This window comes from Paroedura picta, chromosome 1, assembly GCF_049243985.1.
Source record: "Paroedura picta isolate Pp20150507F chromosome 1, Ppicta_v3.0, whole genome shotgun sequence".
In the NCBI taxonomy this organism is placed as follows: Eukaryota; Metazoa; Chordata; class Lepidosauria; order Squamata; family Gekkonidae; genus Paroedura; species Paroedura picta.
This window is the reverse complement of record NC_135369.1, coordinates 28,795,998-28,815,178: the sequence shown is the minus strand read 5'-3', so window position 1 is coordinate 28,815,178 and position 19,181 is coordinate 28,795,998. Positions and strand designations below refer to the sequence as shown.

General features: G+C 46.9%; 1 protein-coding gene across 2 annotated transcripts; it reads left to right on the top strand.

Moving 5' to 3' along the window:
* STMN4 (stathmin 4) lies at nt 1–16,543 on the top strand. Of its 2 annotated transcripts, none has more exons than XM_077331338.1 (6): nt 1–112; nt 7,786–7,880; nt 8,267–8,362; nt 9,768–9,973; nt 13,564–13,755; nt 14,017–16,543. In XM_077331338.1, exons 1-6 carry the CDS (start codon nt 36–38, stop codon nt 14,074–14,076), a joined length of 726 nt encoding a protein of 241 aa, XP_077187453.1. In that variant the 5' UTR covers nt 1–35; the 3' UTR covers nt 14,077–16,543. The 2 variants fall into 2 exon arrangements, with proteins under 2 accessions (XP_077187453.1, XP_077187447.1); XM_077331332.1 differs by having other exon boundaries at nt 9,765–9,973.
* Nucleotides 16,544–19,181: the final 2,638 nt, after the last annotated feature.

Genomic DNA, 19,181 nt, shown 5'->3' with positions numbered 1-19,181 from the left:
AATGATGTCATGGTGAGAGCTTGGCAGCCTGGCTGATGCTAAGTGCATCTTTTAGCATCTCTCCCTGGAAAGAGGCGAGTGCGAGGTTGGGAGCGGCTGGACTCGCAAGGGGGTGAGTAGCAATAGCCACCGGGCTTGCAAGGGGGTGAAAAGCAACAAATGTAAGGAGAGGTGCTACCCCGTAAGTGGGGGGGCTGGGGGCTGGGAAGGACCAGAGACATAGAGGAAACTTTCAAGAAAGAAATCATCTTGCTCATTTTTCCTATTATAGAAGTTGTCTTCTCTAGGAGCAGAGAAAGTGCTAGTCCCTTAAAAGCAGGAGGGGCACATTGGAGGTGCTAAGCATGGGAAGGGCACACCCCTAGAACAACTGATGTCTCCTAGTTTTGGCGACCAGCAGGGAGTTTTTTTCCATATCATTCTCTCAAAACACATCGTTATGAAGTTATTTCTGTTTCCTACACCCTTCCCTGTCTCATCTCCCATCATTCTCACTTCCAACTAAAGATTATTTCCCCATCTATCAGCAGAAGCACACATTCAAGCTGATTGTCTCATTCTCTTGTTCCCACCATGCACAGGGGATGAACTGGGTGCCTGTTCCTCATGGGTTTTTTCCTTTCTTTCACACACCCCTTTTCTGTTTCCTTCTTGCTATTTGGGTATTGGGGTGGGGTATCACTGAATTTTTTGAATTTGCTGCACAACAAAAATCACTGGGGAATTACAATCATTAATTATTCATTCGTCTTTGTATAATAACTCATCCTACCTTGTGCAAAAATATTATTTTGTTTCTTCCAGTGTAATAAAAATTTTAATTTATTGGGGAGGGGCATCATGGCTCTAGTTTGTGTAGGGGAAATGCTTGCTGGACACCATTATGGAAAACAATATAGGTTAAAGAAGCCCATGCAATTCTAAAGTGTTGAAGTCTTACTAATTTTCATTTGTCTTACAAATTTTCACTTTTTTTTGGGGGGGGGGGAGGAAAGCATGTCTAGTTCTCCTTCCAGCAGTTTATGCTCTGACACTCTGCAAGCCTGCCATGAACTCACCACTGATACAGACACAATAACCAGGAAGAGCTCTTGAGCCTATGACATTTGCACAATGTACCCATTGTGAAAATCTTAGCTCTCACTTTTTACTTTCCCCTTAAAAATATAGCACTGGAGATGCTTGACCCTGATGAGTGGGTCATCTCAGAAGCCAGAAGGGGTGTGGCTTCCCTGTCCTGCAGAACCCCTTAACCCTCCCTAAGATTAGCTGAGCCAGAATAAACTGTGTAAAAACCAGTCAAGAGGGAGGGAAATGTGCAAATTGGGGCTACTAGCTTTATGCTTAGTTCTTTAGGGACACACTCTGGATCGCCCCAGTTCAGAATTTTACTGAGGAGGGGCAGGTGTTTTATTTTTAGTATGTGACAATGTGGGTATGAAATTGGCCCTGATAAAGAGCTCCTTCTAATGAGGTGGTGCCAAAACTTGCAATCCAATTAGCAGCAGCTCTCCTTTGGTTCCCTGTGACAACAGGCACACCCTGGGCTGTCTCTCACCCATTCTGCTTCTTAGAGAGGCTTCTGGCTGTTCCTGCCATGTTCCTCTCTGCTGCTCATTTGCACAGAGGGAAATCTGTTCAGCTTCAGCCAGCCTCACACTGTATGTGTAGTAAAATCAGAGTCCAGTAGCACCTTTAAGACGAACAAAGATTTATTCAAGGCGTGAGCTTTCGAGTGCAAGCACCCTTCACCTGATCTCGCACTCGAAAGCTCACGCCTTGAATAAATCTTTGTTCGTCTTAAAGGTGCTACTGGACTCTGATTTTATTGTGCTACTTCAGACCAACACAGCTACTCATTGAATCTACTGTGTATGTGTGTCGTCCTTTTAACAGATATATAGCAAAGCAGTGGCAAAAAGTGTATGTCCTTTTCACCAGCAGTTATTTGGGCTCTAAACTTAACAGCAGTTCAGGGGGGTGGGCGGAGTGGGGTGGGGGGAGCACTCCAGATTTAAATACCATTGTTTAGCCATGGCATATGCAAATGAGTAATTGCCTGCTGTTACAATTCTTCCTCTGAGCTCAGGGTGGCCCCGCATCATTCGATACACATAACAACCCTGTGAGGTAGATTAAAGTGAGAAAAAGTGATGGGGGGGGGGGGTGAGTCCAACACTCCAAGCAGGCTACAGTCCTAGTCCTGCAGCGTTCTAAGAAACACACGTGACTGTCTCCAACAAAGTTGCCCTGGAGAAATGTTAAATTGTAAAGCAGCAACAGGATTGCAAGCATGGATGACTGCGTGGGTGGCAACTGCCTATGTGGGTATTCCGCTGCAGGCATTTATTTAACGCAGCCTTTTCCAACCTTTGGACAGTGGAGGAGCCCCTGAAATAATTTTTCAGACTTCATGGAGCCCCGGAAGTGATATCAGCTGGCCACACCCCCATAAGTGACATCACCGTCCACACCCTTAGCGCTCCTTTTGCTCACTCCCCCTGCCTTTACTACTACTCTGCCTCATGTCGGCTGGGAAAAAGAGGAACCCAGAAGACAAGCTAGACCCGCCCCCCACCATACCACATCCCAGCTCCCGCAGACCCCAGGGGACCATAGATCCCAGAGGTTGGGAATCCCTGATTCAGAGATATCCCCAGTGGGGGCCCAAAGCAGTTCACAACATCATCCTGCCCTCCTTCATTTTATCCCCACAGCTGGCCTGAAAGAGGGTGACTGGCCCAAGGTCACCCAGCAAGTTTCCATGGTGAACTGGAGTCTCCCAGATCTTGTGTGACTCTCTAACCCAGGGGTAGTCAAACTGCGGCCCTCCAGATGTCCATGGACTACAATTCCCAGGAGCCCCTGCCAGCATTCGCTGGCAGGGGCTCCTGGGAATTGTAGTCCATGGACATCTGGAGGGCCGCAGTTTGACTACCCCTGCTCTAACCCAACCTTTCTCAACTTTTTTACCATTGAGAAACCCCTGAAACATTCTTAAGGCTTCAAAACCCCCCAAAGTGGTGCCATCATGCAGAATATGATTGGGAAGCATAGCTGTGTATATGCCCACCAGGGGCCCCTCCCCCCTCCCCCTCCCTCCAGGCCCATCATTGGCTGTTTTGGGAGGGAAGGACCATATGTGGTCATATCACATGATAAACCTGTAACCAATTTAAAATATGTATAAAATTAAGTAACTTCCACCCATTCGGAAAACCCTTCCAGGGCAGTCAAGAAACCCCAGGGTTTCACGACATCCTGGTTGAGACAGCCTTGTCTAACCACTACACCAGCCTAGGGCTGACCACAGGCCTAGAGGGGGGAAAACAGCATCCCCTGGCCTAGATCCTGTGTCGTGTAGTGCTTAAACGGTTGGGTTAGACTGGGAAGCCCAGGTCCCAATCCTCATTCCGCCATGGAAGCTCACTGGGTGACTTAGAGCCAATCATATCCTCTCATCTTAACCAACCTCACAGGATTGTTGTGAGGATAAAAATGGAAGAGGGCAGAGGGATGTTAGCTGCTGTGTGGAAATGGGGAGTTGAAGCTTTGTCATGGCTTGGAAGTTTATAAGCTATAGGGGAACTTATGGGTGAACAGTCTTTCCACCTCTTGGAATCGTTTCCTTTGTTGTTTTCTCTAGAAAGACCCAAAGAAAGGCAGCTGAGAGAAGGCCCAGTAATCTCAAGCACTGAGTAAAAGCTCCCATGACTTATTTAGTGTGTATGTGGGGGGTGGGGGGATGGATGCAGATGTGCTTGGAGAAAGGGGATGATGGGACACTGGGCCTAAAATAGGCACATAATAATAATAATATTAATTTTTTAGCCCTGCCCTTCTCAGGAGGCCCAGGGCAGGTGACAACAATATCAAATATACAAAAGAATATGATTTACATAATTTGACTATTAATATAAATTTACAATTAAAACTGAAGCATCAAAACATGAAAAGCCACCTCCTACAAAGCCATTACACAGAGGGGCGAGTTTAATGGACAGATTAATGTTTTGTAAGTGGGGTTCTTGGGTAGGGAGACCAGCAATTTCCTCAGGGGTAACCATAAGCCTGGCCGAACAGCTGTGTGTTAACAGGCCCTCCGGAACTGCAGAAGGTCCTGGAGGGCCCTGATCTCACCAGGGAGAGCGTTCCACCAGGCTGGGGCCAGGACCAAAGGGGGGGGGTGGTCTGCAAACCTGCCAGTGGGGGTGATGTTTGACAGGAGAGGATGATCTTTGCCTCTCCCTTGACTGCCATCTACAGGTGAAAACGTGGCTGCAGCCACCCCTCCCATCACCTTTGTGCCGCATGTGGGAAGAAAAGATGGGGGGGACAACAGTTAATCCCTAGAGAAGAAATCACAAGGCATAGTACAATGACAAGTTTTGTGCCCCCTTGTTTTATTCCTGCAGGCTGTCGTGTTTTTATTTTTTTGCTTTCCCATGGCTGATGCTGCTTGGAACAATTGGTTTCAGGAAAAGAGCATGGAGACAGGATAAATAAATAAGCACAAGCATCCACATGCATGCAGGCCTCCCCCAGACCTTCTCCTTGGGAGGTGTCTGCACTGGCGCTGTAAAGTCTCCCATCTTGCTGTCCCTCCCGCCCTCCTTCCCTCCCGCCCTCCCTTTTGCCTGTTTTCAGCTCCAATGAGCTCATCCTGCATTATACAGAGCTGTGGCTTCCTCCTCCCTCCCTGTGATTAAGCGCCAGAGCATCCCTGGTGAAACCACCGGCTGCAAAGCAGCGTTCCCCGCTCCCCCTCCTTCTGCACTGGTGTGCTCCTCTTTCATTCACCACTGCCTTTGCTCTTTATTAGGAGTGGGTGGAGAGGAGCTTTTTGGAGAAACCGTCGGCAGAGATGGCTCAGTAGATGAGTGGGGAGGCAGCATGACAGATGTTGCGCTTAGCCAGTCCTAACAAAAGAAAGATGGATGGTCCAGTGCCGTGGAGTAACCATAAATAGCAACCCCTCCCCTCGCCTGGTGGGTCTTCAGCCACAAGGAAAGGGGCCACGATAGCTTTGAGGTTAGAAATGCAACACGTGGGTGAGCAGAGGAAAGGTCTCAGAGGATCAGGGCGAGCAAGAAGCAAGGGATCTGTGGATGGTGCAGATGTGGGGCTGAAGGGGTGAAGGAAGTTTCTTTACAGCTCAGCCAAAAGATCTCTGATGTTTATCACAACTCCTGAGTAAAACAGCTGCCAAGGCACAACCCAGCAACACAAGAAACAAAAATAACCGTGCTTTTGAGCACATGCAAAATATTTCCCACAGTTCCCACAAAGCACAAACTACATTCGTCAACTCCTGGAAGTGGGCAGGGAGTTCTCAGCACCTGCACAACAGCAGGCAGCCTGTGCACAGCCTGGCTGTGAGGGAATGGGCAGGCACCCCCTCTCCTCTTGCCCACCTGTCCTCCCTGAATCACCCCCCCAAGCCCCACATCCTCCCCACATTGTACTGAAGTCACACTTTAAACGGGAGAGCTTGACTAATGCACTTACGAAAGGAAAGAACCCTAACATCAAAATCTGCTGTTGTACATTTCCCATCTACTTTGTGACTGTGGCCAATGCAAAACCGGATCGAAGCGTCACCGCCCCCCATTTCTGATCCACCGGGAAGTTTCTGTGCAGCTGCAGCTTGCTAGGGCTTATGTAACCAGCGAGTGGGACGATCCTGGAAGGCTGACAGAAGCCGTGTCAGATGGGGAGGTAATGAATGCATTGGCAGCCCAATTGTCTCCAGGGCTTGTTGCCACAGTACCTGCTGCTATATATGGATTTGAGCCAGCGAGGATGTAGGTTTGGAGGTCAGGCTCCATTCATTCACATGCCTGCCCCTTTCTTTTCATCCCTGTGGGAAGGGTTTCATAGCCGCTGTCCAACTGTTCTTTTTGGGGAGAAGTCATAGCTCAGCAATTGAGCATCAGCCTTGTATACAGATGGTCCCAGGATCATTCCCTGGTATAGACATGCCCGGAGTAGATGGGTCTTTGGTTTGCTCCAGCAAGATTTATGCTCTTCTCCTGTATGCATTGCACAGAGCTGGGCTGTTCTGTACAACATCTTTGGCTCTGTTGACCAAATATTTGCCTTCCCTTGGCCAGAGCTGCACTGGGCTGTTTATCCCTGGTGACCCTGAATTATCTACACCTTATTCAGTTTCCTTTCTGATATTTAGCAGTTTAAATTTTCTCTCTGCAATGTCTATGAATGATATAAGTGTCATTTGCCATGACACTTCCTTTCCCTTGTGATATCCAGGAGTGGATATAATCGCTACATTTGAGAAAAACCACTCTGAAAGCCCCAATATTAAGTATAGATCTCTGAATTTTGCCGGATTAACTTCCTCTTCCTCCTCCATGCCTCCAATGCTGACGTAGTGTGGTAGTCTGTCACTGATTGGTCAGGGTGTCAGTTCAAAGACTGCCTGGTTCCCAGTTGCCATTCTTTGCAAGACTTATTTTTGCCCTTATTTCTAAAGTGACTGTACTCCAAGCCCACACTTCTATGTGCTTAGATTTGCCTTTCGGATTGTCTTTCTCCCCCCTCCTTGCTTTCTCAGGAAAAGAAAAATAAATAAGCAGCCTCCATTTCCCCCTCTCCCTGCCCGTGTTTACTTTGGCTGTAGAAGAGACAAACGGCAGGAAATAAACCCATCTCCAGCCTTGTTCTCCTTCAATGCTGGCTGGAGCTTTGCGACCACCGCTCCCCTCCCCCCTCTTAGCTTCCCCAATCAATGGGGGAAGGAGAGAGCAGCCAGACAATTAAGTGTAGAATGCAACATCTGTTTCAGTTCAGGAAAAACAAAGGCAGAAGATCCGGGATCAGATCGATCTGAATTCAGCAGGATCGACAACGGGGGTGGATGGGGAATGAGTGAGTGAGTGCAGAATCAGCTCTTGATAATCCTTGTTGTGTCCTCTACACACCTAAAACATTTATGTCCATTGTTTGGGCTTGATTTATACATCCATGTCCCCAAATGCCCCCGGATTTCTTAGATCACAACGAGCCACTTCTCTGGGCAGTTGCATCCCATTGTGTACGGGGCTGAATGGTTTCTATTCTTTAGTCTTTGTTTTCCCTCCCTTACTGAGGGGCCTTTTATTGGTGCCATTAGAGACTTGGTGCCTGTCACGTCCATGTGCTGCTTCTGACTGACCGATGTGCACAAACCACCGCAGCTGGAGTGCCGTTTACAACTCTTCGAAGCTTTGATTGTGGTGGAATGGAGCAAAGGTACCTGGCTTGGTTACGGGTGCCCGTATCCATCTTATTATATAGCTAAAACAGTACGAGATTCCCAGGCACCAGCCCCAGAGCACAGGAGCAAATGATGAATAGTGTCTCAGAGCATGTGGCAAGAATCCAATGCACCCTATTCAAACCTACCATGGTACCTCTGAAATGAATGGTGACTTCACTATAGTTTAAAGCCCCTCCCATAAATGAATTAGCCCTTAGGTTAAGCCAGTTGGGGAAGTTCCACTTGACACATCGCAAGAGGTGTGTGTGACAGAGAAGGATAGAAACACTGTTAATATATAAGGAAATTGGTTGAAATTGGTTGGACCAGAATGTGCTGAGTTAACTACAGTCTTTCCATGGATTGCAGACCTTGGAAGACCGCATCTTTCTCCTCTGTAGAATATGTACCGCTGCAGTGTTGTGTGACCACAGCTTGCTTGTTCCCCCACTTTCCCCTAAACAGTCCAAGTACAAATTGTGACCTGGTGAAACGTGTTTATTTCATTTTTGTTTGTTTGTTTCTAGAGTTTTCAAGGAGGAGCTTATCCGCTGGGCACGATCCTCACCCACCTACCCGTTCTGCAGGAGGACCACAACATCACACATCATGACACTAGCTGGTATGGGTTACTAACTTGATAGACCAAGAGACACAGACTCCCTGCCCCAAAACCTTGCTAGCTGCTACAGCTAAGAAACTGGCACACAGATCAAGTGTGAACCTGATCTCAGCCCTAAGGATTCATTTCAAAGGCTTTTGCCCCACTGTACAGCCATCGGCCAAACTGATGGTTCAGTGGAGAGAATAGCTTCCCATGCTTGGTCCTCACCCAAGAAACAGCAATTGGTAAACAAAGGGGAAATGCCCTGTATACGTAGGGATCCTTGGGGGGAGGGGTGTGCCATAGTCTGGAAGTCTAAGTGTACAGGTGGGTTCTATGCGGGAGGATTAGCAACCCCTTTTACTGATGGAGTTACAACTTTCCTTGGTGGTGTTTTCTTACAGCATACAAAGAAAAAATGAAGGAGCTCCCCCTGGTGTCTCTCTTCTGCTCGTGCTTCCTCTCCGATCACTTAAACAAACCATCTTACAAATATGAAGGTAGGTGGACAGATGTAGGAGTTGCTGGGTGACTTGGGGAGGCTGCTGGTTGAGCACGATTCGCTCAGCCTCTTTGCTCTGTGAGTATTTCCAAAAAGGGTCAGCTGATTTCCAGCATGCCTGCTCACAAGTTGCTGCAGTTCTGCTCCAGATCCTGTGCAAATGCATCCAACCCCTTGAGCTTTGGACCTGGTTCGTTCAGCAGATGGCGGAGGCTGCTTTAGGAATAAATCCCACATGAGACTTGTTGCTTTAGGAGCAAGAAACACTGGCAGGTGCTCATGGGAATTGTAGTCTATGAACATCTGGAGGACCACAGGTTGACTACCCCTCCTTTAGTGCTCCTCAACTCCATGTTGTGATAGAAGAGAAGAACAGGCATTCTAGTGATCTGTCCAAGGTAGGATGGAGAGAGATGCCGAGAGCACAGTTTGCTTTCATGGAGGTTAGACAAAGAAGCATGAAAAGAAGTAGATTGCTAGGAGGACACCCTTGAAAGTAGCATTCTTGGCAAATAGAGAGGCAGCAGCAGACCAGACAAGAGGAAGGACACAGAAGACCCTGATCTATCCACCTTCTAGCTCTACTGTCCTCCCTGGAGTCTTGGCATTACTTAGTACAAAGAGGCATTGTATAGTGCTTCACTTCCAACACAGATAACATGGGAGCTGCCTATTGTTGTCAAAGCTGGTGCCAATCTGTGGTCAAGACCCAGTCCGTAATGCAGCTAAGCCTCCACTATCAACCTTGATTCAATGGATTTCAGAATGAGGTCTAATTTATCCACTAGCTTCTAAAAGAGGCATGTACCTGTAGTGGGTTGGTTCTAACAGCTGCTGAAAGCAGGGATGGCTGAATCACCCTCTTCCCTCTCTTTGCCCCCATTGTTCTGTCAAGGCCTCCACTGTCTAGACACCCTCCTCGCTGTGTCTCCTTTTTGTTGAGCTAATAAAGGAAGGGGGAAGAGAGAGCTTTCTTGCCTTGCATGATCTTTTCTTTGCTTCAGGTGAGAGAAGAGGAGAGCAGGCTTTTGAAAATACAATGAATAATGTAACAGATACATCATGCTTTAGGATGCTTTGGGCTGATCCTGCGTTGAGCAGGGGGTTGGACTAGATGGCCTGTATGGCCCCTTCCAACTCTATGATTCTGTGATCAGGTGAAACCATGAAATTTAGGCGCAGTTTAAACACAGATAACACAGTTTGCTAGAGAGGCTCATGGGAATTGTAATCCATGGACATCTGGAGGGCTGCAGTTTGACTACCCCTGGTCTGGAGGATGTTCAGCACTCAAATCTGGCCCCTCTCTGAGACATTTCTGTGCAGACTGAGCGCATCCATCCATCACTTTTGAACAGCTTTCTCACATTGCTACATCTGAGCATCTCTTTTCCTCCCAGTAGACACTGTAGATCTCACCTGGTGCGTCATTTCTGACATGGAGGTCATCGAGCTCAACAAGCGTACCTCGGGCCAGTCCTTTGAAGTCATCCTCAAGCCACCGTCCTTTGATGGAATCCCTGAATTCAATGCCTCCCTGCCCCGACGACGTGACCCTTCACTGGAGGAGATCCAGAAGAGGTTGGAGGCTGCTGAGGAGCGACGCAAGGTGAGGACCACAATGAGGGTGATGCAAGAGGACAGGAAGGGAACCTGTCCTGCTCTGTTTAGTGTATTTTCATCCTACCGTCCCTTGGAGTCAAGGAAATACTCCTTATTCTCCCCTGACGAACTTTATCTTTGCAACAACTCTGTGACGTAAGCAGAGTCTGAGAGACAGTGGCTGGCTCAGAGTCACTCAGTGATCTTCATGTGAAAATGGAGATCTGAACCCAGGTCTGACTCCAGCACACAACCACTCTTCTGCACTGGTTCCCACACTGCCACAGGTGTTGCAGCCTTCATATATTAAGAAAAGGATGAAATGCACCTTTGCGATAGATGCATTGCTGGGCCTGTTTTATCCTTCCAGTGTTTTCATTTGTGTGAAGAAGAAGAAGAGTTGGTTCTTATCTGCCACTTTTCTCTACCTGAAGGAGGCTCAAAGCGGCTTACATTCGCCTTCCCATTCCTCTCCCCACAACAGACACCTTGTGGAATAGGTGAGGCTGAGGGAGCCCAGATATCACTGCTCGGTCAGAACAGCTTTAGCAGTGTTGTGGTGAGCCCAAGGTCACCCAGCTGGCTGCATGTGGGGGAGTGCAGATTCAAACCCGGCTCACTAGATTAGAAGTCCGCACTCCTAACCACTACACCAAACTGGCCATGTTAATGAGCAGAACATCATGTCAGTGTGAAGTACTGGTTAAGAGTAGTAGACTCTAATCTGAAGAACTACTTTGGCTTCCCGACTCCTCCCCCACATGCAGCCAGTTGGGTGACCTTGGGCTTGCCACAGCACCGATAAAGCTGTTCTGACCAAGCAGTAAGATCAGTAAGCCACACCTACCTCACAGGGTGTCTGTTGTGAGGAGAGGAAAGGGAAGGAGATTGTAAGCTGCTTTGGGACTCCTTGGGATAGGGAAAAACGGCATAAAAGAACCAACTCTTCTTCTTCTTCTTCTCTTGTTCATCATTATGGCAATGCCTGTAGTCTCTTTCAATCTGAAATGTCCATTCTACATTACGGGTTTTGTTCCTGACCAGGCATTGTACGGCAGTATCCTCAGAAAAACATTGGCCAAAGCATAGTGTAGTGTACTGTCATAGCTGAACTGTGACATTGTGAAATGTGCAAATTGACATTTTAATGTCTATTTTAGTTCTCTGATCATGTGGTCAGCTAACTTTATGGATGGAGTGTCTTTGCCAGATACTGTTCTGGCATACATTCTCAGAATCATGTGAGGAGCCATGTTGGTTTCAAGCAACAGAACAAAGTTTGTGTCCAGCAAAGACCAGCAAAGTTTTATTCAGGACTCAAACTTTATTCTCAAACTGTAAATATGCTTGGGCAGTACTAAATGTATATCAGTGAGCAAATGCTTCCAGGTTAGGGAACAAGTAGAAGACAGCAGATCTGAGCCAGCTTGATGTTGTGGCTAAGAGTGACAGCCTCCAGCCTAGAGAACTTCAGCCAGCTAGGTGACCTTGGGCTAGTCACAGTTCTCCCAGTAGGCTAAAATTTGTTGCAGGGGGTGGTGAGGGATGGGAAACAATAAGGTTGCCATGAGAAATTATATTTTGTTATTAACATTTCAGATTGTTAAAATTGGGAGGCTTGTCCATCATTCCAATGTCTTCGTGCTGACTGGCCAAAACATTGGAAGGTGGGAGCAGCGTGCCTCTGGATAGAACAATTGTGTGTCAGAGTTCCTGAGCATCTTCCCCTTGTGCCATCACATGAAAAAGGGACAGAAACTTTAGTTCAAATTAAAAACCATTCTTAAAAATTCAATGGAGAGGCCTGGAGTATCTCTGAGAATTTGTGCCCCTAGCAGCCCCCCCCCCATCCCAAGTGTTGCCAATAACTTGGAGGAAAAAATGTCCTTCTCCTTCAATAGAAACGTAATGGAATGTTATTTATCTCTCTGCCATGAAAAGCCTCACACATGAAGCCTCTGTTGAAAGGGTAGGGCCTTTTATTTTTCTCTAGGCTGTCAGCAGTCTAACACCCCCCCCCCCTTTCTGGCTATAGAGCTCTTAGGCTCTGTACAGTGACAACAGCATCCGCTTAACAAAACCTGGCCGGATGTTTTCATTAAAGGTCCGTCTCCCTGTTTTGCAGATTAAACATAACATCCTTTGGCGAGTAGGCGTAGGGGGTGATTAGAAAAAAAACTAAGAAGGTCCCGATGCTTGAAAAGCATTTTCAAGTGAAACAAAACACCAAGTGCTGATCTAAGGAAATTCCCAAAGCAAGCTAGTTTGTGTGGTTTGCCAGCATGTGAATTATTGATCAGCCATTAGGCGTAATCTCTCGTTCATTGCTGTCCCTACCTGACCTTGGTGGGCATGAATGGGCCCTGCCAACCACAATGGCAGGATGTGAGAGAGGAATGATTTCCTGCCTTCAGCTCAGTTTTCCTTCATCCAGAGCAATCTGATCCACTGTTAACCCTCCACTGCACAGAAGGTTACATGATGCTGAAATACTCTGCCAGCACTGTGGATTTTTAAAAACTGCAGTAATCCCACTTGCTGTGTCTAAATTTGTTCGTGGGTGTTACGGTTACCAATTCCGGATTTTGGAAATTCCTGGAGCTTTGGAGGTAGAACCTGGTAAGGGATCTCAGCAGGGTACATTGCCATAGACTCCACCCTCCAAAGTGGCCATTTTCTTCAGGGAAACAGATCTTGGTCATTTGGAGATCAGTTCTAATTCCAGATCTCCAAGCCCCATCTGGAGGCTGCCAACCCTAATTTTCAAGTACTTCACTATCCCATTGGAATCCTCATCTATTTCACTTAAAACAACTCACTACCACTTTTTATAAAAGATGCGATTAAAGTTACTACCATGCTGCTGGTTAGTACAGGACAGGAACAACATATAAAGTCCTTCATGTTCTTGGGCCTGCAGGATCCTTCTATGCTCCACCACAATAACTACACTCACTTGAGCAAAGCCTTCTGACACTGCCACCACCCTGCAAATGGGCAAGCTCAACAGCTGCCTGTACAGGTGCCTTCTCTGTAGAAGTACCACCTTGTGAAATGGCCTGCCCAAGGAGGTCTGGAAGCCTCCCACACTTCCCCCACGTGTCTCTAAAAGGTACCCAAAGGGAACAAGAGCACCTCCCCCTGCTGGCAGAGAGGCCAGTCCCCAGGTGGAACCTGGGGATCCCCTAGAATTATAACTCCTCTTCAGACTAAAGAGATCTAGTCCCCTGGAGAAAATGGCGGCTTTGGAGGCTGAACCCCAAACCATTACACCATACTGAGGTCTCTCCCTGCCCCCCCCAGCTCCACCCCCAAAGTCTCCAGGTATTTCCCACCCAGAGCTGGCAACCCTACCCTGCCACACTGTGGCATGGGGGTTTTAAACCACCCATTTCAGGATTCAAAATGGTAGAGGCTTTGCTGTGGTGGACACAAGGATATCATCATACCTACTTTGGTCCACAGGTGTGAGGAAGAGGCTGAGATGATTGTATGTGGGGCATGAATTCATTGGACTGGAATTTTCCCCATCGGGTTGAGACTGCAGAGGCTAGCAACTAATACTATTTTCCCCCTCACATTGTTTGACGGGTTCAGTACCAGGAAGCAGAGCTCCTAAAGCACCTGGCGGGAAAGCGGGAGCATGAACGGGAAGTCATCCAGAAAGCCATTGAAGAGAACAACAATTTCATCAAGATGGCCAAGGAGAGGCTGATCCAAAAAATGGAATCCAACAAGGAGAACCGAGAGGCCCATTTAGCTGCCATGTTGGAACGCCTGCAGGAGAAGGTGAGCCGGCTGCTGTGGTGAAGAGCACGGCAGCAAGCTTTTTGTACTGAACAACCAGGGGAGAATATTTTTGGTAAGCCCCAGCGGGTGGAAGCCCAAAGGGATCCCTTTTCAGTGATGGTGTTTTCATCTGAATGCATAACAGCCTCTTAAAGCTCACCTAAGATCATGGCTGCGAGCTGTGGCAGTTAAAACTGGTTTAAATGTGCAGTGAGGATATGCCCTTAAGGAGATCCCTTCCTTTTCTATCTCCCTTCACAGGACAAACATGCTGAGGAGGTTCGGAAGAATAAGGAGCTAAAGGAAGAGGCCTCAAGGTAAAGAGGCCTCTGGGAACAGAGACAGTGTGGACTGACAGCTCCAAGGAAGGAAGGCGGCAGCTGCTTCGGCACAAAGCACTGACTGACGAGTTGGGATTGTCCTCTGCTTTCGTTGTTTGTGAATGTAAAGAAACTGATTGGTGAAGCCATCTTGTGTGTTTCAGGGAGGGAGGGGGACATAAGGGGAAGCGAAAGCCGGAAGAAGCACGAGCGTTTGGGGGAGGGGGTAATGGGTGGGAGTGGATAACTAGACACACCCAAAATGGCGGCAAGTTTTAACCGGTGTTCTGTCAATTTTTCTCGCACTGGTAGTGTCAGATAACGAACCCAAATTAACGTAGGGGTAGTGGGAATGAGTCAAAGCAGGGGTGGGAGTGGACAGGTATGTAAACTAAATTTGGTGACAAGCCAGGAATGAAAGGTGGAAGGAAAGTCACCTCCGGGGTGAGTGTTGTCTTGTATGTTGTTGCCATTAACGTTGGTCACCAGTGTGAAGAAAACGTCCTCATTGATGTGTCTCCTTCATAACTGTTCCTCTCATCTCTAACTCCCAGGTACTGTCAGCCTGGTGTTGCTTAACCTGAGGTGGTTGGTTGTGGTGATTTTTGAACCCACAGAACCTTTGTTTGAAATATTATAATAAATAGCCTTTGCCAGAAATTCAGTCTTGTTAGAGATGAACCAGATCCTTCCCTCCTACTCTTGAAATCAAAGCCAGCATGGTGAACTGCCTAAATACTGTAGAGGTAGCACAATCTTGTTAATTTACAGTCAAACCCAAAACCCTTTGATATGTACAATTTAGTGCAAAATTCCTCATGGCAATAAACAGAGCTGGTACAGATGGTTTACTACCCCAAAGAGGTCATGTTCACCTTGTGATAAAACAAACAAAAACCAACAAACAAAGAAAGAAAGGGGAAAAAAAGAAATTCTAAACATGAAAAGAAATATAAGCTTAGTTAATAGATATACCTGACTTCTGGTTAGAAAGTCAACAATGCTAAATTTAGAACAGCTAAAGTTTTGTGTGGGAATTCTCCTAAGCAAGCTGCAGAATTCCAATATCTTTTCATAAATTCATGTTGATGTTCTTTCTCCTGTTTAGAATTCTCCTCACAACATTCCCATCTATAAGGAAGGGGGGGGAACCTATATGTAAAATAGTAGATTTGGCAGGATAAAATTTAACACATTTACTTGGACATTTGTCATGCCAAACTAGATGTTGCATGTGAGCCTATGTTTTTAACTGTGAGTTGGTTGAATGCTGTCCCACATGACTGCTTAGTCACTAATGCCTTGCTGGTCTTGGCCTTAGCAGTCTGTGCAATTGATAAGAACATTGGAGTTAATAGCTGAATTTATGCTTGGAGGGTCCCCCTTGGCATCTTCCTCTGCTGGGGGGCTACTGTCCGTCAAGATCTTTGGGCAATGTATACCTATATCAAACATGCATTTTCTCAAAGCTGTGTGTGATGTGCAAAAGACATCTTCTGGGCCATCTCAAAGGATCTTGGGATGTACCTCTATCACCATGAGGTCCAACTCCTTGAGATGGCAAGATGTCTTGTGCCTGTTCAGCCTTGAGGCAGATGAAGTAACCAAGAAATGCCTCTTCCTCACTGAAAGCAAAACCCGGAAATATGTTAAGAATGACAATAAGGATTTCAAATGACAAAAATAATTAAGGCTGACTTATCAGTTTGTAATTCTACAAAACGACAAAAGAAGTGGTTTGATAGCTAAAATGGTTAATGCAAACTTAACAATATTCAGCCCTACTAATCACACATTTTGAAATCAAACATGGATGTTTCAGGGCAATATCTGCATACATGGCAAGACAGCTACATTTCTTGTTGTACATGGAAAAGATGTGTTTGGTACTATTTTTTGACACAGAAACTGTATTTAGATGTTAAAACCTCAGCATGCGAAGAGGCCTGCAGCTTGGATTGATTAGATGACAGAATACCTAGGGAGGACCGCTCCAGTCAGGACCCTGGAAGAAGAAATCACAAGTAAAGATCAGCAAGGCAAAGAGGAAGGGGGTGGGGGTTGTCTGACTAGCCTTCCTAGAGCGGGTGACCCAAAAGCACAGTGAGGGGCTTGTCAGCTATTGGGAGGGGAGTCATTTCCAGCATCCTGCTGTGGAGTTCTGTCATCCTTGCTATTGACTGGGAATCCGCTGGGACCTTTGCCTCCCCTACTTGAAGCCATCGATTAGGGGAAGGAGTGGCAGAGCAAAACAGCACCTCCAGGGATGGCTGTGAGGAGGGTCATTTATCACAGCCTGGCTGCTTCTTGACATGAAAACTCTGAGGGATTGCGGGGAAACAAGAGGAAGGGGGAAGGGAAGGGACCTTTGTAGCTGTTCCGGTTGTGGAAACAAGCTGTATCCCCCACCCCTCTTTGTACCTGATGGATGTAAATAAAACTGCCAGCATTTGTTTTCTTTCTGACAATTCGGTGGTTTGGTTATATTGTGCAGCATGCTGTAGCCCCCTTTCATCAGACCTCACAAAGCCCAAAGCTGAGCAGTACTTGGAAGGGAGACTACTAAGGGAGGCTCTGCAGAGGAAGGCGATGGCCAAACGCCTCTGTTTCGTGCTTGCCTTGAAAGCCCCTTGCTGGGGTTGACAGAAGTCAGCTGGGTAGGAGTGCAAGGTCCATCGGACCAGCCAGCAAGGGATGGGGGGTGGGAATCTACCGGGAGCAGGGAGGGAAGAAGCCTGGAAACAATGGGATATTTCTACATCTCCTGGAAGTGATTTTGAGACATAGGTGATGTCAGGGGTGACTCTCTGGTTTTGGGGCAAAACTCTATGGTAGAATAAGGGTCTTACCATAGAGCTTTGCCCCACAAACCAGATCATCCCCCCCATGTCACCAACATCCCTATGTCACTTCCAGGTGACGTAGAAACAGCACTCCCCACTGGCTTTTTGCCTGTTGTTGTTTTTTTTTGGGGGGGGGGCGTTCCCCTGGCTTCTTAAACTCCTGAAGTGGGGGGGGGGAGGCACCAAACAAAGAAATCCCCAGACCCCAACTGGGGACTAAAGTGAAGACCAGTCAGCCAAAGAAGTGGGAAGGAGGGGGAAAAGCTAACAAGACGGCTAAGAATAATGTAATTCCTGAATTGCAAGCCAAGCCAGAACGAGTTCCAGTATAACACTCATTTTCAAAGGGTAAATTCTTCCTCAGTGGCTTTGGATTACCACAGAAATAAATAATAAGAAAGTGAAACATGTTGGTTTATTTGTCAAAAAACGACATATTGTAAAAACCTCTACATCAGGGGTAGTCAACCTGTGGTCCTCCAGATGTTCATGGAGTACAATTCCCATGAGCCCCTGCCAGCGTCGGCTGGCAGGGGCCCATGGGAATTGTAGTCCATGAACATCTGGAGGACCACAGGCTGACTATCCCTGCTCTACATTATGCCAAATCATCCCAAAATTCCCATACCTTAACATCCAAGGAATTTCTCAAACAATATGTTTTTCAAACAACCCCTCAATGAGGGGAGGGGTCTGCTTGATAACAGGGAGGGAGCTCACCACACACGAAATGCCACTGAGTCCACCTTCAAAGCTGCCACTTCCTCCAGAAGCTAAGCAGGATTGGCCATGGTTGGTATTTAAAAGGGAAACCAGCAGGAGTACCAGGGTTATGACTACCTCTGAACATCTGTTGCAGTGACTTCATGGTAAAATAAAAAGTTTTATATAGAAATCTCAGGAGTAATTCCTTCTGGGAATGACAATATTAGACAGTTAATTATTAGCGAATGAACATTTGTGGCAATGCTATAAAATGCCTTCTTTTTCCTATTGATGCCTTTCCCAAGATAGTTTGTTTGTGTAAACTGTCCTCATTTGCTCAAGCTCTCTTGCTGTCAGTAATGCAAGATTTGATTGGCTACTTAGTGGCACTGTGATGCTGTTCCATTCACAAAACTGTCCTTGAATGAATAGGATCACCCACGTGACTAATTCACAAAGTAGGGAGCAGATGCCTTTGAAGCAATAATGATGTTAAATATTACAGCGGTAACGCTCAGGCATTCTAGCAGGATATTCCTAAGCAAAATGACACCCTTTCAAGACCATGGATTTACAGAGAGCGTCATTCTGCTTAGGACCACACTGTGAGGCTTTTTAGGGGGAATTTTCCTCCCAATAAAGTCAATGTTTTTAATTCTAAAATAAAAGTAGGAAACCTTTCCCTCCAGTGCTGGTAGATATCCAGTCACACATCCCACAGAGATGGATAGGGGCTGATTAACCTCCTGATTCATCTGAATTCGCAGTTCATTCCATAGCAAGGAATCCAGGAAGGATTAAAATGTCTTATTAAAATAAAACGGAAAACCTGCAGAAACATGCCAAATGCCAGCTTCACACCCCCGGTCAACTTTTGCTGGCGCACACCGTCTCCCAAAAGCCCACACACTCTTGCTGTGCTTCCAAAGCCCGCTTTGGTGTGACATCTCTTCATATAACATGAGAGCACAGTATTTACAGTGGTCTATTTATAATGGTCTTGCTACATGTGGTCACTCCGCATTTCTCCCCACCAGGGGGGGACCCCAAGTGGCTGACATTGATCTTCCTTCCCCCAAGAACAACAACTCAGTGAGGTAGGCTAGGGTGAGAAAATGTGACAGGCCCAAGGCCCCCCAATGAGCTTCCACAGCAGAGTAGCAATTTGCACTGGGTCTCCCAACATTTTGTAGTACCTTACAGGCTCTCAGGTGCGTCCTTTTCCTCTTCACTACACACAAGGGTACACATACCTTCAACAATCTGGGTTTTGGACAGCAGAGACCCAAAGCTGGAAAATAAACACCTTGCCTCGCTGACATAAGACAGTGACCATGCATACCAAGAAGATCACATCAATCTCCGAGGTTTGACAGCTGAGAACATAATGACTTAACAGGGCCCCTGCCAGTCCATCAAAAACAGAGGCTGAAGATCTCCCACAGCTGTGAGGCTTGTTGCTTAGCAATGTGGGAAAGGCCATGGCTGTCAGAAGGCAGGGAAGTCAGAGGGTGTGAGGTGGAAGGGGTTGAAATAGGAGACAAAGAAGGGGGTCATA